At 42.2% G+C, this 23,176-nt stretch overlaps 2 protein-coding genes across 3 annotated transcripts in view; both read left to right on the plus strand.

The window, feature by feature from the left end:
- The window catches only part of itpr3 (inositol 1,4,5-trisphosphate receptor, type 3), an 841,532-nt gene that overhangs the window by 659,292 nt on the left and 159,064 nt on the right, over positions 1-23,176 (plus strand). For both annotated transcript variants that reach the window (XM_077515178.1, XM_077515179.1), the window contains 2 exons: positions 1,562-1,645; positions 1,726-1,836. In XM_077515178.1, coding sequence (XP_077371304.1) covers positions 1,562-1,645; positions 1,726-1,836 — 195 coding nt within the window. The remainder of the gene's footprint in view (positions 1-1,561; positions 1,646-1,725; positions 1,837-23,176) is intronic.
- LOC144014987 (uncharacterized) lies at positions 4,232-5,730 on the plus strand. The gene is made up of 5 exons (XM_077515287.1): positions 4,232-4,348; positions 4,408-4,551; positions 4,703-4,756; positions 4,852-4,897; positions 5,001-5,730. Exons 1-5 carry the CDS (start codon positions 4,232-4,234, stop codon positions 5,084-5,086), a joined length of 447 nt encoding a protein of 148 aa, XP_077371413.1. The 3' UTR covers positions 5,087-5,730.

Here is a 23,176-nt window from a genome sequence, read left to right on the forward strand (position 1 = left end):
AAAATGGGGCAATGATGTCATCTACCGGTGGTTGGGCATCAGTAAAGTTGTTTCCAAGTTTGATATTTACAGTGGAGCATGCTCAGATTCGCCCCCATTTAGCACCGCTCTAAAAAATACAATTGACAAGTATACTTGTCAAAGGCAGTGAATGAGTTAATAATTTGCTTTTTAAAGTCTGCGTGAGCGAATTGAAGGGTTTGCCACCACCTACTTAAGCCCCGCCCATAGGCTTTAAAACAATGAGGGAATCCCCCCTCACCCTCTCTCTCCTCTTCCTCTCTCTGTTTTTTTTTGGCCACTCTTGCCATCCTCCGGCCTGATACCTGCAAGTTTCCCAGCCAGCTCCCACGGACTCTTTGTTCCAAGAAACTTGTCAAAGACGTGGCCCCCTTTGTTCCTGGCAGCAACAAGTTGCCTCGAGAGCAGACACTCGCCGCACGCTACACAGCTGCGCCCAACTTCAACGCTGACCCCCAAAGAGACTCTTTTACTTCCTTTTCCTCTTTTTTTTCCCCTTTTTTTCTTCGCCATCGGTGACTGCCCGCCATCAACGAGTTCCGCAGCCCCGTGGTACACTTGCAACGTACCGCCGGACTCAAGGTTGTGCACCCAAGCCGCACCGCATCTCACCTGCTATTCGGTGATGCCCCGCCGCGGTGCAAGCTCACCTCCAACAGCTGCCCTTCCCCGGACGCAGGCACGCAGCGAACCGAGCTCCAACACCTGTAGTCGGACAGCTGAGACGCCACCCCGCCGCGATGCAAGCTCACCTCCAACTGCTGGCCTTCCCCGGACGCAGGCACGCAGGGGACCGAGCTCCAACACCTGGAGTCCAGGGCGGTCCGGTGGAACCAACCACGCCGGAGAAAGACCTCGCTGACCAATCAAGAGACGAGCCGCGCAACTACGTCAGCCCCCGAGCGGCCCTCTTGCTCACCTGTGGAATAGCCCCTTTTTGATTTTTCTTGCCTTTTTGAACGAACATTGACTATTTTTCCCCTTTTTCCAAAGACCTCCCGTTTCTGCTCGTTCGATGCAGCACCCAAGTGCACGTTTGATCCCCAATTCGGCATATGTGTGCAACTTACATTTGAAACATAGCACAGATCTGGCAAGTTAAATTTCTCTTTTCCTGTTTCCTTAATCGTTCGTATTCCTTCCGTATTTTGATTAGCTTTATTTTATTTCCCTTCTTCTGACGGCAGAATTGTTAGATAGGCAGTGTTTTGATTCTGTAGTGTAACAATCGTGAATACATGCACGTTTTATTAACTCTATTCCGCCTAAGTCATCTGTGTTTTCGAGTGGATTATTATTCTTTTGTTCGTACAACGAACCACTGAATATTGCGTGTCATGACTTCAGGTTATAAATGATTGATAAAGAAAGGATTTTGGTCGTTGGTTGCTCCTAGAGGTTATCGAGGTAATTACAATTTACCTCTGTAACGTCCAGATTATTAATTTGTCAAAAAGACGACCCAATTATCGCTACAAGATGTAGTATTGATTGATTAATCTTCTTTTGGTTAGCAACAATGCATTATGATTGTTTGCAGCTGGCTCGACACAACAAGGTGTTGCAGAACCTTCTGAAGCCTCCTAAGAAGAGCCAAGAGGGCGAGGAAGGCATCTCTTCCATGGTCAACTTCACTCACCCTTACATACTTTCAACATTGATTGACTTTCTTCAATGACTGACTTGTGTTTTTTGTATTGACAGTTAAACTTGAACAATCGTCCACTGTCGCAAATGTTGAAGTCGTCAATACCGCCTGCCGTTGTGGAACAAGACCCGCTGGAGTACTATGACATGCACACTTCTCAGATAGAGGTACTGTATCTGTATCTGCCAATACTGATGCAACTAATGATTGATATACTATGACTAGCCAGGGTTCTACACTAAGTTTCCACTGGTAGCACTGGTACGAGTAACAGTTTTATTTGGTTGCACAGCACAGGATTTGGTCGCACCATTTTTTTTTTGTGGGGACCTTAGGCATACGCAACTCGATCGATTTGCAAAATATTTCATTGGAACGAGGTTTACCTGTGTGGTGTATGTTCTTGTGAGCATGGAGAGCTGGTTCAGGCTTGCTGGTTGATGATGGAAGAAGAGGCTTCATGACTCAGGTTTCAGTAGATTGGAAAAAGATTTCATTTCTGGTTAAAAATGGACTAGATGAAGCCATGCTGGTTTCTCAAAAAGAGAAGGTGGCGGCTGTGCCGTTCTACAATTCTGTAGGATCTTATATAGGACAAGTCTTCTAAAGAATGTCCCTCAGGCAATAAACACTCCCCTTAAAACTTGTACTTTTCCACCTGTACTGACCAAACCCCATCTCTGACCCGAAAGGTCATACTGGCTCCAGAGTTATCTTATTCTCATTGTTTAAGCATCATAAAAGTCATCTACCTTTTAGCAAAACAGTCACTGGAATGCAAATGTACACGACCTTATTTGTAGCATACACATTCTTTGTTAGACGGCATGTCTCATTCTCAGTGTAACTAAATTGTAACAAAGATTACTTAATAATTAATACATGTTAGTTATTACATATAAAAATATACCACACCTGCATAAGCAGTGGCTATCAAAACAAGTCAATAATTTTGTATAACTTTTAACTCATTTGAACATTATTTTGTTTTGTTCAGTAAGTCAGGCCTTTTTTTCTTTACCTGCTCCTCTGCCGATGTCCCCCTGTCCTTTCCATCTGTATTGTTTGATTTGGCACCGTCCGCTAGCCCTCCTTTACCACCATCATTCTCCTCCTCATTCTCATTTTTTTTTTTAGAAAATAATTAGCAATAGACTGCTTCTTTTTTTTTTTTTTTAAACTTCGCTAATGCCGCTTTCCCATTAGCCCAGCACGGCACGCTACCACAACACACCGCCTCCATTGCTTTAACTGTCCAAGCCAAGCTTGCATTCCCCAGTGCGTGTGGATCTGCCATAATATTTCATGAGTGGCAAGTCACGCCAACATTGAACCATATTTACAATTTATTATGGATCACCTTGGATGAAATATTGCGATCACGATCAGCTCGCGAAGCTATTTCTGAATGGGCTCTGCCGCTGGAGCTCTCATTCAAGTGAATGGGAACACACAACCAGCCAGCGTTGTGCATTCGCAATGTTTTTTAAAACCACAAACATTACAAATCCATCCACAAGTACCTTTCAATTTGTAAATATAGTTCAGCGTTGTTGTAAAACATTATTATATTGATTGTATATACTGTATTTTTCTGACTTTGGCGAAGACCGGCGGGCGCGTCTGCCTCGCTCACGTTAAACAAGGAACTGGGCGTGTGCCACGGCATTGCTTGGTGCCTTGCTCTCGGTCAATCAGATGACAGGTGACGACACGGCCCTGCTAGTCCCCCGACGACCGGCGCTGCAGAACCACTGCCGAAAGGATTCGAAACAGAGGTTACAATAAGGACCGCTCAGCCCCGAAAAAGTCCCATGGAGACGCTAACATCCATTGACAAAAAAATGCCGCTGCGGTGTGGAACTGGTCCGGTGGAAAAGCACCAATAATATATGTTTTTATGCAAACTGTTTTCTGCGCAGTGCGTGTGTACGTGTATGCTGTGCCCAATCAGGAAGTAGCCAGTCAATCACATTGCAGTGGGTCATGTTTCACTCAAAAATTGAACTCAACTAAATACTATTCGACGGTGCGCTCTCGTTGCTACGGGAGAGCCAGCGGAGGACTTTCGAACGTACGTCTTAAACATACTGCAGAGGGAGCATTAATGCACTCGCGGAATTTTTTTTCACCAGCACGCACTTGAAAGTTGCCTGCATTTGCGAGTGAAATGCTGGCACTGTCAAGGCCTGCAAAGCTCACTTCTTTGACAGACACTGTACAAATGCTAATACTCATGCTTCTGCTCATTCATTTGTATACTACGACCTGCCCACTTCTCAGAGAGATATACTTTGTTGACTCTTTGTCTGCCAGGTTCGGGAATTCCCGAACCCTACAGCCTGGCCGTATAGCGCCACCGACGGATATTCCTTAAAACTGTGTTTTTAATGGAAATTGCCAGAATAATGTTTTGGTCAGCTTCCCTCTCTGTTTCAAGCTGATCAACTATTTTAATGACTAACTATGGCCATTAGATGGCAGTGACGACTGTCTTTTGGACAAATTCAACTTGATCCAGTAGTCGTAAAAGAGAGGCGGAGTGAGGAAGTTAAGGAGATCATGGTGGAGGAAGGACGCCATGATCTCCTTAAGAAGCTCACACTGCAGAACTGTTTTAAAAAATTTAGCACTACCAGTGTTGCAACAAAAGACAACATTGGTGAAAGTGATTCAGAGGTGAGAAAGAGTCACAGGCTAATCCCAGATCGCACGGTGAGCCAAGCATTTCGGCGCAGACTGATTCACAGCCCGATTCGTCATCGGATGACGAGTACAACTACGAATCGACAAGGATTCATTGGATGAATGGACACAATCAGGATGTGAGGAATCGGATTCGGACAGCAAATCCTCCTCTGATCCCTCAGAAATCTGCAAAGGTAAGCGCTAACTTGCTGTGAGCTAGCTAGCTAACTAACTTTCAGTATTTCGCGGGGTGTTTGTGTAGAGGTGATAACAGATTGTATAAATGTGCTGATGTACACTATAAGACAACTGTTGCCTAAACTAATGTGAATGTATAATTCACAGATTGTCCATCTTGCTCCAAACGTCTGCCCACTGCAGCTTCTAGGGCAAAGAGAGGTAAAACAACAACAACAACAACCTTACAATATAATAATACTAAAAAAAAAACATTCTAAAGGCAATTGTATATATTTCTGTTATTTACGGCACAGCGAGGAGCCAGGAGTAGTATTGCTCCCACCAGATCGAAGAAGAAAGGTAAAAAAAAAAAAAATACAGTATTTGCATCACACTGCTGCAAAATAACTAATGACAGTATATTTATATGATCATTTAAATTTGTATTTGCAAATCATTGCAGGACAAATGCTGACTGATTTGAAGCGGGCTGGAAACCAACAGTATTTCCATTCACAGCAACCCCAGGACCCAAGGGCACTGCAGTAAACCTGGAATCCACACTGCCAGCTGACTTCTTGGAGCTGTATCTGACGGACGAGCTTTTCCAACACACTGTCGATCAGACAAACAAGTATTAGCGGTGCATCGATCACAATTTTCCGGCCAATCACCGATCCCCGATCTTTTAAAAAGTCTGACCTGCCAATCTCGATTTTTCAGTATCCTGATTTTAATAAGCAGCCACCTTCAGTGTTCCAATCTTGTTTTATTGAAAAACATTGAATAATATCTGTGAGATAATGCAAACAATTTGTTTTAACTGCACATTACGGTAAGTATTTCTCTCAAATAAAAATAAAAGCCTATTAATCATCTCAGCAGAAGAGGATACTTTTTCAGACCTCTGAGGAGAGAGATGAGATTGGTGGAAAAGATCAGTTTATTTTTAAGGGATCGGCCGATCACCGATTCCCCAAAATTAAGGAAATCGCAGCCGATAAATCGGTAAAGTATGCATGCCAGCATATGAAGGTACAGTCTCACAGTCTGCCACACAGCAGGAGTCATTCCTGTAAGCCTGTCCGTCCCAGAACTTAAAAAAACATTTGGGACTATTGTTTCTGACTGGCCACATAAATAAGCCAAGCATTGATATGTTCTGGACTATGGATGAGATTGAGACCACAACCTTTTTTAGCCAAGCGATGTCAAGGAACAGATACAAGGCTCATCTGAAGTTTCCCAATAAAAATGAAATTTTCAGGGGCACTTGTCATTCAAAGTCTACAATCCACAAAAGCTGGTGAAGTACGGTGAAAATCGTACATACTCTGTGACTCACAAAGCAGTTATTGTTTCAACATGCTACCTTACGTTGGTACAAGCTCTCCCCTCACGGTACAGTATTCACACTACTTGATCGTCTGCCAGATCAAGGATACACGTTACATATGGACAACTTTTACAATTAGATTCAGCTCTGTGAACATTTACTAGCAGCAGGTACTAATGTATGTGGAACACTGCGCAAGAACAGAGGAGAACCCAGCGTCATTACCGAGGCAACGAAGACTGGTCTTGGGGTGGGAGGCAAACTGGCGCAGCACAACGGAAGGTTTTTGTAATAGCCTGGCAGGATAAACACTTGTTGAGAATGATGACGACCTGCCACCAAGATGAAATGCGGTGTGGACGTGTAACATAAGGCACAACAAAAAAAGACTTCCTTGTGACAAACCAGCATGCGTTGTGGCAGACAGTGCCTCCATGAAGGAGTCGACAAATTAGACCAAAACATCTCTCATCCATTTACGCGAAAGACATTGAAGTGGCATAAGAAATTTGTTGTGTACATAGTTCAACTGTGCATGTACAATGCATACATAATTTACAGGACAAAAGATCCAGGCTAGTGCAATTACTATTTGCATTCATCCGGCAGGTAGTGAGATCCTGGGTGATACAGACACGTGTGAGGGAGGAGGAGGAAGGAGGAGATGTGGAATTCGAAGGGCATGAAGACTTGGAGGAAATTTGAAAGAGCAGCAGGTCACCAATTCATGACCTGAAATTCGGCTCAATGGCAATTTGGCAAAAAATGTGCCGGATTACTTGCCTCCTACCACCTAAAAAGAAAAGACCGGGGAGAAGGTGTAGGCTCTGTTGGTGAAGGGGGCATCGAAAGGAAACTAACTTGTGGTGCCGACCATGTGCTGTCCTCTTGCATGTAGGAGACTGTTTATTATCATACCATACCAAAAAAAAATATGCATACATGAAATGCATCCAGACACCTGTAAATAGTCACTCACACATGTGCGCGCATGCGCATGCACACTCACAGAGGTGCACCCCCCCCCCCCCCCCCACTTGTAAATAGTTTGTCAAGTTGTCAAGTTTTATCAAGTTGTTTGTCAAATTGTAACCCCTGTTCACTGTAAATAAATTGTTAATTTGCCATACTTTTTGGGGGGTGTTTGTGTTTTACAGAAGGAAAGCACTCTTCAGGTGTTGGTGGTGTCACAAAATTAAAAAAAAAAAAAAAAAGTTTCAAAATCACTGATGTGCATGAAATACATCTTTTCACAAAAAGCTATTCTCAGACCTTTCACTCACACTCGCTGCATTTCACTCAAACCAACCTGTTTTCTACTGCAGATTACGGAAAAGTGGAATAGGCTAGAAACACACTTGTTTATCTGATGAAAGATGAGACTTCAATGTTTCATTTGGTAGTCTCTGTGTTTGCATAGTCCTAACACAATTTTCTGTGGGCCTTGAAACATCAGTCAAAAATGCTCTAAATCAGCTGGCACTATGAGGTGATCTTTTCTGAAAATGTCTGGCAGTCAAAGAATAGGAATGTGACTAATTTATGTGTTTGATTATTAAGTTAATAATAATTAATTAATAAGTTTATAATCTAATATTATTCATAATATTAACTATTTCTTCTTGAAAGAAGGGTGGGTCGGAGTGGGAGTAAATTCTCAATTTTTATACACACTTCGGAGACTACAAGGAACATTTTTATTACAATGTCAAATTTAATATGGTTAGGTCATTGCCAAAAAGGATGGCAACTGTGGTGGCAAGATATTTGGTAAAGGTGGCAGCTGCCACCCCTTGACACCCTGTTAAACCGCTTATTCTCACAAAAGAATCACAATAAGAGTCACAGGCCCCGAGTCAACAATGATTGGCGGAATCCCATAATTCATAGACCCAATGGGCAAGGAAACACTCAAAATCCCGTTTTGGGGAAAAAGACATACAGCACCTTCTAGGTAGGTGTGGTGGGGGAAAAAACGATATTGCAATATATTGTTGCGCTTTCTGTTGCAAGAAATACTCGATACACTGACAGCAGATATCGATATTTTATGACAACACACACATAATGGATTTACCCCTTCATTCAAAAATTTCAAAATGTAGCTGCGAGGGGGCACAAGCCAGTGTCTTCTTGTGCCGTTCCCAAGCCCGGATAAATACAGAGGGTTGTGTCAGGAAGGGCATCCGACGTAAAACTTTGGCCAAACCAAACATGCGAATCAAATATATGACTTCAATACCGGATCGGTCGTGGCCAGGGTTAACAATGACCGCCATCGGTGCTGTTGACCTACAGGGTGCTGGAGGAAATTTGACTACTGTTGGTCAAAGAAGGAGAGGAGGAAGGTGTGTTCGTAGGAAGAAAGAGAAGAGGAACACCAAGAGTCTAGGACTTAGAGTAGGGACTTTGAATGTTGGAAGTATGACAGGAAATTGTAGAGAGCTGGTTGACATGATGCAGAGGAGGAAGATGGACATACTGTGTGTTCAGGGGACCAGGTAGAAAGGGAGCAAAGCTAGAACTTTAGGAGCTGGTTTCAAACTGTTTTGTCATGGTTTAAATGGGAAGATAAATGGAGTGGGAGTTATCGTGAACGAGGAGTTTGTCAAGAAAGTTCTGGAGGTTAAAAGAGTGCCAGATAGGGTGATGAGCCTGAAGCTAGGAATCAAAGGTGTGATGATCAATGTTGTTAGTGGGTATGCGCCACAGGTAGGATGTGAGCTGGAGGAGAAGAAGAACTTTTGGTTGGACCTTGACGGAATGACGCAGAACATCCCGAGAAGTGAGAGAGTTGTCACTGGTGCAGACTTCAATAAAGGTGAGGAGGTGATGGGCAGGTTTGGTATCCAGGAGAGGAACGCAGAAGGACAGATGGTGATTGACTTTGCAAAAAGGATGGAAATGGCTGTCGTGAATACTTTCTTCCAGAAGAGGCAGGAACATAGGGTGACCTACAAGAGTGGAGGTAGAAGTACACAGGTAGACAACATCTTGTGTAGACGGTGTAATCTGAAGGAGATCAATGACTGCAAAGTAGTGGTAGGTGAGAGTGTAGCCAGACAGCATAGGATGGTTGTGTGTAGGATGACTCTGGTGGTGAGGAAGACAAAGGCAGAACAGAAGACGAAATGGTGGAAGCTGAAAAAGGAAGTGTGTATGACTATCAGGAAGGAGTTGAGAAAGGCTCTGGATGGTCAGGATGTGCTCCCAGATGATTGGACAACTACAGCAAATGTGATCAGTAGGGGTGGGACAAAAAACCGATTCGACCGAACCATCGGTCGTCAAGGGGAGCTAAACGGCCGTATCGGTAGCAGACTTGTTAACCGATACAAAATCCGCCGGGAATCCTTAGATACATTGCTTGTAAAGCTGTGGACCGGATATCGCGTTGCTGTGAATCGGTTGCGAGTGAGGCTTTATGGTTTTCATAACAATTGCAAGAGTTCTGCACCGTGCTCTACTTGTTTTGTTTACATTTCAGTAGCAGCACTATTCAAGCTACTTCCGTGTTTACAGAGAGCTAGCAAAGTAGCGCTCAGAGACACTTCATTCCCCGGATGTTGTAAACATAATGCAAAGACGTTACGCACCTTGGGGGGGAGCCTACCGTCAACGCCGTGCTCGCGACACGGCGCGCGCGCGCGCACCGAGTGACAACATGCGACAGTGGAGACAGTTAGCAAAAGCCGGTGCCGTACATCTCGGTATTTCCCATTGCTATCGAGTCCTCTTGGTGCACTTGTATGTCCCGGGCCGGCGTTGGTACTGCGAGCGAGCCAAAAAGAATAACTCCCGTGACGATCCAAAGCATGGATTCAAACGACACAGGTATGTCCCACAGCCAACACACCAGCTAAGCTAAAAGCACACTGCAAGTATCTCATTTCTCAGTTTGTGGCTCCCTGTCAATGTCTACAACTAGCATGAGCAGCAGGGAACTGAGACGTGCCCGCAATTACGTCATCAAACTCAAAATGAACGACAGCCCAAAAAACAAAGCAAACAGTAGTGATTCCATGGTCATCATCGTGTCTCAGATTAAAAAACAAAAAAGATGTCATACATTAACCAAAAATGAATGTGATGGCAAAGAAAAACAAAAATTGTTGATAAAAAGGTTAGGGCACTTTTGGAAATATTTTTGGATATATTAAGTTGTTAAAATGTGTTTGATAGATTTATTGTTCCATAAGGTGGCTTCATATTTCTTTTGGCTGGATGGTAGGTTTATTTCATGTCTCAAATTTATGTTTCTGAAATACTTCACAATGTGGACATATTCTGTTTAATTGTGTTGGTGTCTTTTTAAAGGTTAAATATTTATATTTCAAATTGAATTATCAGCCTTTTGTTTTCCTGATCCTGATTTTGAATTAAAAAACAAAAAAACAATTATAACTGTCAATAACAACTAATAAATATTTAAACTGATACATTTTTCAGTCATATCGCCCAGCCCTTTGTTCCGGTCCATTTAAATAATTGATTCAATATATAAAAATATAGAAGACATTGTTGTTGTTCTTTTTTAACACATTTGTAGATACTGTAAAAATTTGTGGTGTTTTAAGATTGTTTACAAGCAACAAATGTCACTATAAGTTTTGAATATTGAAATTAATCGTATCGAATCGTAAATTGTATCGTTCCCAAACTTAATCGAACCGTATCGAACCGTTCTGTTCTGAAAGATAATCGTTTTTCAATCGAATCGCAACTTGTGTATCGAGATACATATCGAATCGGCCTCATGTCAGAGATTCCCACCCCTAGTGATCAGGGAGACAGGCAGGGCAGTCATTGGTTTGTCATCTGGAAGGAAAGTAGATAAGGAGACTTGGTGGTGGAATGAGGAGGTACAGAAGTGGATGCAGAGAAAGAGGTTAGCAAAGAAGAAGTGGGACACTGAGAGGACTAAGAAAGTAGACAGGAGTACAGGGAAATATGGTGTAAGGTGAAAGTAGAAGTGGCAAAGGCCAACCAAGGGGCTTACGATGACTTGTATGCTAGGTTGGACAGTAAGGAGGGACAGACTGATCTTTACAGATTGGCAAGGCAAAGAGACAGGGTAATGGGAAGGACGTGCAGCAGGTTCGGGTAATAAAGGATAGGGATGGAAGAGTGTTGACAGATGCCAGCGGTGTGATGGGAAGATGGAAAGAGTACTTTGAAGAGTTGATAAATGAGGATGATATACCTGTGGAGGTATGGAAGTGTCTAGGAGAGGTAGCAAAATCTGACTGGGTTGTTCAGCAGGATCTTAGATGGTGAGAAAATGCCTGAGGAATGGAGAAGTGTGCTGGTGCCCATTTTTAAGAACAAGGGAGACGTGCAGAACTGTGGCAACTACAGAGGAATAAAGCTGATGAGCCACACAATGAAGCTATGGGAAAGAGTAGTGTGGAAGCTAGACTGAGGGCAGAGGTGAACATTTGTGAGCAGCAGTATGGTTTCATGCCAAAAAAAATAAAAAATACAGCAGATGCAGTATTTGCTTTGGGGATGTTGATTGAGAAGTACAGAGAAGGTCATAAGGAGCTGCATTGTGCCTTTGTCGACCTGGAGAAAGGTTATGACAGGGTGCCCAGAGAGGAACTGTGGCTTTGTATGAGGAAGTCTGGAGTGGCAGAGAAGTATGTTCAAGTGGTGCAGGACATGTATGAGGACTGTAGGACAGTGGTGAGGTGAGGTGTGCTGTAGGTGTGAGGGAGGAGTTCAAGTTGGAGGTGGGACTACATCAGGGATTAGCTCTGAGCCCTTTCTTGTTTGCTTTGATAATGGCCAGGATGACGGACAAGGTTGGACAGGAATCCCCACGGACGATGATGTTTGCAGATGACATAGAGATCTAGTGAGAGCAGGGAACGTGTGGAGGAGAAGCTAGAGGTGTGGAGGTTCGCCCTGGAAAGGTGGGGAATGAAGATTAGCCGTAGCAAGACGGAGTATCTGTGTGTGTGAATGAGACGGACCCAAGTGGAAGAGTTAGGTTACATTAGTGTTTCTCAATTCCGGTCCTCAGGGCCCCCGATCCAGCCTGTTTTCCATGTCTCCCAATTCCAACGCAGGTGAGGATCGTTATCAGGCTTCTCCAGAGCTTGCTGATTAGCTGTCATTGGAATCAGCTGCACTGGGAATTGGGAGAAATGGAATACAAGGTTGGATAGGGGGCCCTGAGGACCGGAATTGTGAAACACTGGGTTACAGGGAGAAGAGACCAAGAAGGTGGAGGAGTTTAAGTATTTAGGGTCAGCAGTTCAGCGCAATGGAGAGTGTGGAAAAGAAGTGAAGAAGTGGGTGCAGGCAGGCTGGAACGGGTGGAGAAAAAGTGTCAGGTGTGATGTGTGATAGAAGAGTTTCAGCTAAAATGAAAGGTTTATAAAACTGTAGTGAGACCAGCGATGTTGTTTGGTATGAAGACAGTGCCACTGAGGAAAAGACAGGAGGCAGAGCTTGAGGTGGCAGAGATGTAGATGCTGAGGTTCTCTTTGGGAGTGACCAGGATGGATAGGATCAGGAATGAGTACATCAGATGGACAGCACATGTTAGAGGCTTTGGAGATGAAGTCAGAGAGGCCAGACTGAGATGGTTTGGACATGTGCAGAGGAGAGACAGTGATTATATTGGCAGAAGGATGCTGAGTTTCCAAATACCAGGCAGAAGATCAAGTGGAAGACCAAAGAGGAGGTTTATGGGTGTAGTTAAAGAGGACATGAACCTTCTCACATACTCAGTTAGTGTGAGAGCAGAGGATACAGAAGACAGGGTTAGATGGAGGCAACTGATTCGCTGTGGCGACCCCCTGAAGGGAAAAGTCGAAAGACGAAAAAAAAAATTCAAAAATTTCAAGGAAGCTGGAAACACTCAACAAAACACACCGCCTACGCTAAGGCTAACGTCAAAATAAAGCTTTACCAAGTAATATGCTGTTGCCAATGAAATAGCCTTGGTGAGCTTTTTTTTGGTAACTTGCATTTTATTGTGGACTTTTATCATGATATACCTTCCCTCCTTGTCACCAACTTCCCTCACCAGTTCAAACTTTAGCATATTGGAGATCAATTTCATTACACCCCTCTTGTGTGTTTAACCCAAGGAACTAGAAAATGAGTTTCAATAGCCCAACTTTCGGAATTTTAAATGCTCCTGTCGTGTACGTGTGTCTCTTGAAGAAAAATAACCTGTATCTTCTCTTTTCTAAACTTGGACAATGCTGTATCCCTCTTTTTGTTATTATTCAAAACGTTAATATTTAGTGACACCACTGTAATATCATTATGTTGCATTACTTATGATACTTAATGATGATATGAAAAGATTCCAGACCCCTCCACTGCAATATAACTGTAAACAAAAACAAATTTTGTATAAACCCCAAAAGCTTGGGGGCCCGCCATGTTACTCAACTTTAACTCTTTGTGTGTGTGTGTGTGTGTGTGTGTGTGTTTTTCTCCTCCCAGGGCTCGACACTGCGAGCATTTCACTCGCAAATGCAGCCAACTTTCAGGTGCATGCTGGTGAAAAAAAATTCCGCGAGCGCATTAATGCTCCCTCTGCATCATGTTTAATATGCACGTTCGAAAGTCGCCGTGTCCTCCACTGGCTCTCCCATAGTAATGAGAGCGCGCTGCCGTGCACCGACTCAATCAAATAGTATTTGAGTGAAACATGAGGCGCTGCAATGTGATTGGCTGGCTACGTCCTGATCGGGCACAGCATACGCGCATCGCGCAGAATACAATTTAATTCTTTGACTGTCACACATAATAAAAACAAAACAAAAAAATCCACAGTGCCAGCCGCTTTTGAGCATTTTAACTCATCTTTCAAGGCAAAAAGAATATTGTGACACGACTCGGCTGAGTCGAAGAAAAACGGATCCCAGAAAGGCAGGCTCAGAGAAGGAAAACAATCACGGTTTATTCTTTGAATCAACCGAAGAAGCAAATCTTGCTCGCAGGCAAGATAACGCGGATCACAATAAACACTTGCACCCAGCAAGGAACCCGAAGGTAACAGAAAACACTTGCAAAAGGCAAGGAACACGAATTTAACAAAAAAAACTTGCAAAAGGCAAGGAGCACGAATGTAATACATAACACTTGCAACCGGCAAGGAACGCGAATGTAACATAAAACACTTGCAACGGCAAGGACCGCGAATGTAACAAAAAACACTTGCACCCGGCAAGGACTACTCGAAATAGAATGCGGAAACAATCAAAAAGCGGAGTAAACAACAGAAAGCGACGCGGATATACACACGTGAATACAGAGTTAACCGAGGACGAAAACAGATTCTATGACTTTACCAAACTTGGAAACGCGGAGAACACTTGGACACACTGGTGAGCAAATAATAATCCGACAGCTTGCTGTGCAGCTCGGAGTCCTTTTAAAGTCCTAATTGCCAACGCGATGCAGGTGCGGGGCTGGGGAACGCCCCCCTCGTTGTTGGCACTGGAACACACACACAAAAGCACAACAGGCTGAGAACCGAACCATGACATATTGTTTGCCTTTACAACATATACAATGTGGCTACTAAATGAAAGATTGCATTCCATTCAAAGGAATTTTACTAATCATTATTAAATGTCTTTGGCAGTCAAAGAGTTTTAAATACAAACATATATATGGCGCTTTTCCACCGGACCGGCTCCACACTTCTTCTTCTGCTTCTTTCGGTGTTTCCCTTCAGGGGTCGCCACACCAAATTAATTGCCTCCATCTAACCCTGTCTTCTGCATCCTCTGCTCTCACACCAACTACCTACATGTCCTCTTTAAATATATCCATAAATCTCCTCTTTGGTCTTCCTCTCGATCTTCTGACTGGTATTTGGAAACTCAGCATCCTTCTGCCAATATACTCACTATCTCTCCTCTGGACATGTCCAAACCATCTCAGTCTGGCCTCTGTAACGTTTTTATTTAAATTACATATATTGCCATCCTGAAAAGTATATCCATCCATCGTCTTAACCACTGAATCCAAGGGTCGTGGCGGTGTTGAAGCCAGCTTCGGGCAGTAGGCGGGGTACACCCTGAACTGGGTGCGAGCCAGTCGCAGCCCGAGAGTATATTTAATCACTAATTTAGGATGCTAAGAAACCGCTAATTAATTATGCTGTCATGGTATTTTACGGCAAATGTCTCCGAAATGAATGGTTAGCGGCTAGTATTAGCTTTAGCATTGAGTGCCTGGCTGGCAGCAGTAAATGAGTGGCAGCTGTATCCCACTGAATTGCGAACATTGCCGAATTTTGAATTCGCAAAATATGAGGTTGTCGTCATTTTGTGACATATCTATGAAGTGTTTGCAATGTAAAAGCGACTGTCCTGCCTCCGGTCGGCAGATGCAATTTTCTGTTAATTAGACTTCCTGTTTGTATACTTCTGATTGTTTCTAACTTTATTCTTCTATTTTGTAATGTTTGGAGTTTCCTTTAAGAATGATTCTGAGTCAGTCACATGATTAGATTCCGGACGTAGTACCGTGGCTAGAACGTTGACTCATTTCTTTCTATCCGTCCTGTGAGCTTGTATACGGCTAGAAACATCTTGTGCATCTGTGGCATCTTCGGTATGTATCCATGTCTTCTGATGAATAGGCTCAAACTACCTCATTTTAGTTGTGAAATGTTGCAGATGAAAGACGTGACATGATCGATATATACACTTGCCATTATACTGTCTATTTACTAGACTACTACTAGACTCTAGTACAGTGGTACCTCTACTTACGAAATTAATTGGTTCTGGAAGAAAGTTCTTAAGTAGAAAATTTTGTAAGTAGAGACGCATTTTCCATGTAAATGCCCTAATCCGTTCCAAGCCTCCCAAAATTCAGACATAAATGTTTTATAAAGCATAAAAATGCATCAAAACATGTAACAAATACATGTTACAATTAGATTATTGCACAATAAATGAGAGTTGTGCATAATGTAAAAAAACAAAGAATAAAGTAAAGAATAAAAATGATGTTCATTTACCTTTTTAACTGTTGTCCTCATCGTTTTTTGCCCTCTTTGGTTCATGTTTCTCTCTCTCAAAAGTGGTTTTTTTTTTTTTTTTTTTTGCCTGGTGTTTTGTAAAGAACTGATCCATGGATGTTTGCTTTTTTTTTTTTTTTTTTAAATCCTTCGGAAATGTCCAAGGCAAACATCATTAGTGAGCAAACGCCCGACTGGTGAACACTTTTTATGGGCGATTCTTTTCAACAAATTCTGAAACTTCATGGAAACTTCCGGTATGGCGAGGCATCTTTTTTTTTTTTTTAAAAAGGCCCGTCTCGTCGCAATTAAAAACTTACTGTGCCTTCATCAATCACCAATTGTTTGAATTTTTGCACAAATTCGTTGGCCGTTAGTTCATACATTTACGAAAAACTATTGGAACACCGCATGGGCCGCGGGATGAATGATGAGGACGCTGTATAGACACCGATCTAGTATACGCTCATAGATACCTATGGTAGAGGTTCCTCTTAGCCAATGGGATGCCAGAAACATGCACAAACACCGATCTAGTACACGCTCATACCTATGGTAGAAGGTTCCTCTTAGCCAATGGGATGCCACAACGACGCACAAATACCGATCTAGTATTTACTCTCATAGGTACCTATGGTAGGAAATTGCCATAGCCGAAAGTATGTTGTGTTCGGTAATGTATTTTTACCTTTCGTATCTAGAAATTTCTTTCGTAACAAGAGGCAATATTTTCCCGTTGAGGCGTTTCGTAACTCGAAAATTTCGTATGAAGAGACGTTCGTAAGTAGAGGTTCCATTGTAGTTAGGCTGGCGGCCTATTCTTCATTTGTTGTATTATACTGCCCTCCATTAGCCATTTTGTGTTACTGTTGTTGTCACTATAACACAATGGTGCGTCAGTTTATAGATGTATGTTATTAGCAATAAATACACAATTTTGAATATAGAAAATTAGTTAGTTTATCTTCATATTTGGCAATTAATGCTACAATTATATGATAATGTAAATTTATCAGCTCATTTATTTCATATAATTGATCGTACACGTTTGTATTTGTTAGTTTCATCCTTCCAATTGTCATTAAACCTGGAGTCAACTGGTCATGTTGGTGTCCAGAGACTTGATGAGCGGGAGGTGTTGAATTTACTGCCTTCGTGTTCAGTGAACTTTTGGAGGACAGGAGAGAGAAACGACGCTTCATCGCAGAAGATGACAACTTACTTATATGCTGGACACAGACAATGCAGAGGCCGCAAAAGCCCGCCTCACTTTCGCAGAAGAGGAAATTATTCTTAACCCCTGGGCATTATTTTGAAATGACTTGGTCAGAACCATCAAAAGCCCAAAACGGGTCACAATAACGCCTACGGGTTAAAGGCCCGGTCTTACGTTGGTAACACTTTATAATAACTATCCGTTATAAGTAGTTCATAGATCATTAGTTGATTGTTAATTAATGAGTTGTTAATGACTTATTAAATGTTTGTTAACTGTTTGTTAAGGATTTATACTTATGACTATAAACAGTTAATATGTCATTATTAAACTGTTAGTTATTGAGTTATAAATGACTTGTTAACTGTATATTAATCATTTGTAACTATATATTATAAATTAGTAAGACTAAGTTAACAAACTATTAGTAAATTACTTAATAATGACTTGTTAAGTATCAGTTAATAGTTTATATCTGTTATTAGGACGTTATTCTAAAGTGGTAGCTATTCCTCATTTATTAACTGTTATTAAATGAGGAACAGTTGCAACTTTACGATAATATCCCAATAGTATAAATTAGCTACTTACTAGGGGTGTGAATTGCCTAGTACCTGACGATTCGATTCGTATCACGATTCACAGGTCACGATTCGATTCGATACCGATTAATCCCGATACGAATTTATAAGTCGATTGTTGCGATTTTTTTTCATTCAAATTTAGAAAATACTAATCAGTAAGCTTGTAGAGTGTAAGATTTATATGAAAATGTATTATTTATTTATCTGAAATTTCAGTCTTATAGAGGTTGTAATCTGTTTCATGTTTGAACAGCATTAAAATAAAATATTAAGGCTTAATGTTCCGTTCATATAACATTCTTCCATGCTCAAGGTGTGAATCCTAAAAAAAAAAAAAAAAAAAAAAAAAAAAAAAAAAAAATCGATTCTGCCGATTATTGAATCGATTCGAGAATCGCGCGATGTAGTATCGCGATATATCGCCGAATCGATTTTTTTTTTTTTAAAACACCCCTACTACTTACTAATATTTAACTTATATATTAGCTAATTCTTTACATAGTAGATGTTAACCATCTACTAATAACTATGAAACTTTGTCAAACAACAAACAGGTGGAACAAGTTGAAAGTACAGAATTTGAAGGTGAAATTTAAAATATAAAATTACTATGCCTTACCATGCCTAAATATCAATTTTCCGTACCATTGAACTTTTTCCACTCATGTGCTCCTCTACAAAGTTTCACTGGTATAGTATTAGTAGATGGTTAACAAACTATTAACAACTGCTGTAAAGAAGTGAGTTAATCTACAACTTAAATATTAGTTATTACTCTATTTATGTTATTGGGACGTTATTCTAAAGTTGCAACTGCTCCACATTTACTAACACGTAATAAATGAGGAATAGTGGCAACTTTATAATAACGTCCCAATAACCTATACAAACTATGAAGTAATACTTATCAAGTCATTAGTAAGTAATTTTCTAATAGCTTGTTAACGATGTATTACTAATTTATAAAATATAGTTATGAATAATTACTATACAGTTAACAAGTCATTTAGAGCTCAATAACTAACAGTTTAAAAATAAATTTTTTACTATTTATAGACATCATTTTAAAACCTTAACAAACAGTTAACAAACATTTAATAAGTCATTAATAACTCATTAATTAACAGTTTACTAATGGTCTATTAACTAGTTATAACGGGTAGTTATTATAAAGTGTTACCCTTACGTTTTCACTCAGGAAAAGGCACTTTTTAAATACAGGATTTAAACAGACAAACTACTTATCAATTTACAGCTCTGGGCTTCTCTTAATGTGTGGAGGTGATTTTTTACTAAACCCCCACCCTCCCAGCCTGTATTTTGTCATTTTGTGTTTGTTTTGTAAACAGCGGGATGTTTCTGTGGAAAGACAGTGTTTATAACCCTCCAGCCAATTGCAGAGCGGGGGGTGGCGTATCGCAAGGGGCCAGGCGAATTTGTCGGCTGCATGACTTCACTGCCGCGGCAACTTGACAGCACGCACGGAATATTATTATTTTTTCACTCACTCACACACAGACGCTTACATGTGTGAATGAGTGAGTGAAAAAAAAAATCTGTGCGTGCTGTCAAGTTGCCGAAGGAGTGACGTCACGCAGCCGACAAATTCGCCCGGCCCCGTTTGCGACACGCCACCTATTGGCTGGAGGGGTATAAACACTGTCTTTCCACAGAAACGTCCCGTTGTTTACAAAACAAACACAAAATGTGAAAATACAGGCTGGGGGGGTTGGGGGTAGAGGAAAAAAAATCATCACCACACATTAAGAGGAGCCCAGAGCTGTAAATTGAGAAGTAGTTTGTCTGTTTAAATCCTGTATTTAAAAAGTGCCTTTTCCTGAGTGAAAACGGCAGACCGGGCCTTTAAAATGGAAAAGGCGCAACTAGAGGCAAAAAAGGAAAAGCTATCTTTGGAAAGAGAAGCAGCTGCTGCTGTGGCAGGAACAGAGCCTCTAGAAGCTGCTGTAGAAGATAGTGAACAAGCTAGCAGAATGCTTCAATTTGGACAAACCTCTCTTCACCTGCTAGAGCAGACCAAAAAATATGTCATCGAACAATCAAGACAATGTTCAATCACATTGCAGGAAGAAGATGCTCCGGATGGAGGCGGTGAGCTATATGCAGAGTCACTGTTATCTCTCGACAAGACTGGCCAGCCATATACAGAGCCATCAATGGCACGATATGTTGATCCTCAGGACATCAATGTGCATACGAAGTGCCAGGTAACTCTATTCAAGCTCCAGACTTTCATACAGAGAACAGCCCTGACGATGCGAACTTCACCTATGCATCACCAAGCGGCGTAACAGCTCATCACTCACAACTCACTCCAGGCACTCGTCCAACCACTAGACATGTACATAGCCGTCATAACATCTACCAACCGGAGTCCAGCAACCAAGGTCCTTCACATCCCACCTTGCCCAGCCATACACCTCAAAACGCTCACCATGACAAGACAAGCATGAATGAAGTTGTCAGGTTCTTAGTCCGGCACAAGCTAGTTACCATGGGAATGACCCGATTTAACGACCAGCCGGAGAGTTATAGGGCTTGGTAGCAGTCCTTTCAAAATGCAGTGGCGGCACTCGACCTAACATACAGCGAACAAATGGATCTTCTCGTGAATTGGCTTGGAAAAGATTCGGCGGAGCATGCAAAACGTATCAGAGCCGTCAACGCTAATCACCCCCAACAGGGACTGCAGATGATCTGGGACAGACTGGATGCATGCTATGGAGCTCCTGAAATTGTCGAAGAGGCTCTCTTCCAACATATCAGCGACTTCCCAAAAATCACCAACAAAGATTATGCGAAACTTCATGAGTTCAGTGACTTAACCCTCCCTGGCCTTCACTACCTCGACACGGCCAGAGGAATAAGTCCCCTGGTCCAGAAGCTGCCCTATAATCTACAAGAAATGTAGCTGTCTGTTGGATCTGATTATAAACAACGCTATCAGGTCTCATTCTCTCCCTTCAAGACTTCTTCTTTCACCAAGCTCAAATTAGGAATGATCCTAGCTTCAACTTTGCTGGCCAAGCAGACACTAATAAGGTGGTCAAGACTTACAAAACACATAGACAAAAGGAAATCTCAATCCACAAGACAGATGTCTCTACTACAGAACACATCATTGGAGCTAAGAACACTGATCGCCAGTGCCCCATCCACAAAAAAACCCAACCTAATACGTAAATGTTGAGCTTTCCGGGAGAAACCCATAGAGGAAAGGAAAGCATTCCTCAAAGCACATAAGATAAATGTTATAAATATAAATGTTGCACATCTACAAAACACATGGTAAACAATGCAAGTATACAGCCACATGTGCCCAATGCGGGACGGAGAAACAATTCGTCCCTTCACCCTGGACCAGCACCACATACCGAGGAGCCATCACCTTCACCCCAGCCTCCACAGAATCTTCAGAGGTCACAAGCAGTTGCACGACAGTTTGTGGTGGCAATCAGAGTAACAGATCTTGTTCAAAAATCTGTCTCGTCAAGATTTACACTCTCAACAGTCGTGAGAAATCAATAAAAGTTTATGCGATTCTCGACGAACACAGTAACAGATCCTTGGCCCGTTCCGAGTTCTTCAACATCTTCAACATACAAGGACCCTCTTCTCCATACTCTCTCCGCACCTGTTCTGGGGTAACAGAAACCATGGGGAGAAGAGCTTCGGGCTACCAAATTGAATCTTTGGACGGGAAAGTCAGTCTTGCTCGTCCATGTCTTTTGGAATGTAACAACATCCCCAATAACAGATCCGAGATCCCAACACCGACTTCCGGTTCCATCCACGATAGAGTAAGACGCGGGTTGCTCGCGCTCCCACAACAAACTGATTTTTTGACCCCTTATTACTCTTTTCAGCCTATTACGGACCTACAAGACCTATTTGAGTTTTGTTTGAGGTGCTGCGGCGAAAATGTTTCCAAAAGCAAGCAAAGCGGGCGATTAGTCGGAGAGAGACGGCGCGGTTAGCAAAGCGGACCTGTTAGCAGCGCTAGCCGAGAACTAATGGCCGGCTAATGGCTAATGGCCGTGAACCCAAAATGGCTGACACCTTCCGGGTCACTGCTCGTGTGGTTGACCGGTGGCATTAACGAGCAAGTTTTTTATTTTATTTTATGTTATTTTTTATGTTTTGTGCATTTTCTTTTTACTACCACTACTGAGGCATACTCCCAATGACTTTGTATCTCATTTTTTGGAGTATTGCATTTGTGCTAAGTGACTATGCGGAGCTGTTGTGTGCCGGAGGCTCTGTAGCTAACAAGCTAACAAGCTAACAAGGCTTGAGCCAGGTACCGCTAGCTCTGACACTAGGACGCGATGGATTGTTCGTGGAGTTTGTTGGCTGCGGTGCTCCTGCTGTGTCTCACTGACCATGTCTCCTGCCTAACAAGTGGATATGATCGACAAGAAGAGCAGCAGATTACATATTCCAGGGATACGCTCCTCCAGCTTAGGTTGCAGCCTGACAGAACTGCTTTTACCGATGAGCTACCGGAGATGGTACAACGTAAACAGATGCCTGGACACTCGGACACGCTTCACTATAAAAGGAAGGTAACACGCAGGGGGAAGCAAAAAAAGGCTGGAGTCAGCGCTAGACTGAAGTGGGAAAGCATGAAACACCGAACACTTCCCTCAGTTATTTTAGCGAATGTACGCTCACCCCACAGCGGCTGTCACTACCACTATCCGGGGTGACCCTGTGGAATTGGTGGAGAAATACACATAATTGGGTACAATATTTGATTGCCTCTTGAGGTTTTCCTCCAACACTGAGTTGATCATTAAGAAATGCAATGTAAGAATGACGAACTTCAAGCTAACGTCAATCACATGTATGAATATCGGATGGCTTCAATTCTAGCACTAACTGTGACTTGATTAAATGAAGATGTCTATAATGATTCACTGCACATAGATGGTTTTGGCTCTCCTATAAGACTAGATAGAGACCCTGTGCTCACCGGCAAACATCAGGGTGGGGGGGTCTGCATATTAATCCACTTTGGTGTCCCACTGTTGTGGTTAGGGAAGAGTTATGCAATTCTAATATTGAACTGCTGGCAATTTCAGTCCGCCCTTTTCACCTTCCACGGGAATTTCCACAAATTTTTATCATTTTGGTTTACATTCATCCCAAAGCGAATGCTTCTGTTGCTTCCGAACATGTGAATGACTTTCTTAATAAGCTAGATTCAGTTTCTCCGGATGCTACAAAGTTCCTTATGGGTGATTTTAACCACTGTTCTTTTGATAAAGCCCTTAAAGGATTTGATCAGTACATCCATTGACTGTCCCAATGCGATTTGGGAGGACTCTTGACAAATGTTATGGTTCTATTTCTGATGCATATAGAGCCGTTCCACTTCCCCCCTTGGGTTCCGCAGATCACAACTTCATTTTGCTTGCTTTGGCATATCAACCTGTTGTTAAGAGGACAAATAAAATAATTAAGAACGTTAAACAATGGACAC

Source organism: Festucalex cinctus, chromosome 2 (assembly GCF_051991245.1).
Source record: "Festucalex cinctus isolate MCC-2025b chromosome 2, RoL_Fcin_1.0, whole genome shotgun sequence".
Classification (NCBI taxonomy): Eukaryota; Metazoa; Chordata; class Actinopteri; order Syngnathiformes; family Syngnathidae; genus Festucalex; species Festucalex cinctus.

Excerpts from the sequence above, each read along its gene's own strand:
- LOC144014987 (XM_077515287.1), top strand. The coding sequence starts at position 4,232 with ATGGTGGAGGAAGGACGCCATGATCTCCTTAAGAAGCTCACACTGCAG. Across the intron at positions 4,349-4,407 it reads TTGGTGAAAGTGATTCAGAG|ACTGATTCACAGCCCGATTC; the intron begins GTGAGAAAGAGT and ends ATTTCGGCGCAG. Across the intron at positions 4,757-4,851 it reads AGCTTCTAGGGCAAAGAGAG|CGAGGAGCCAGGAGTAGTAT; the intron begins GTAAAACAACAA and ends TTTACGGCACAG.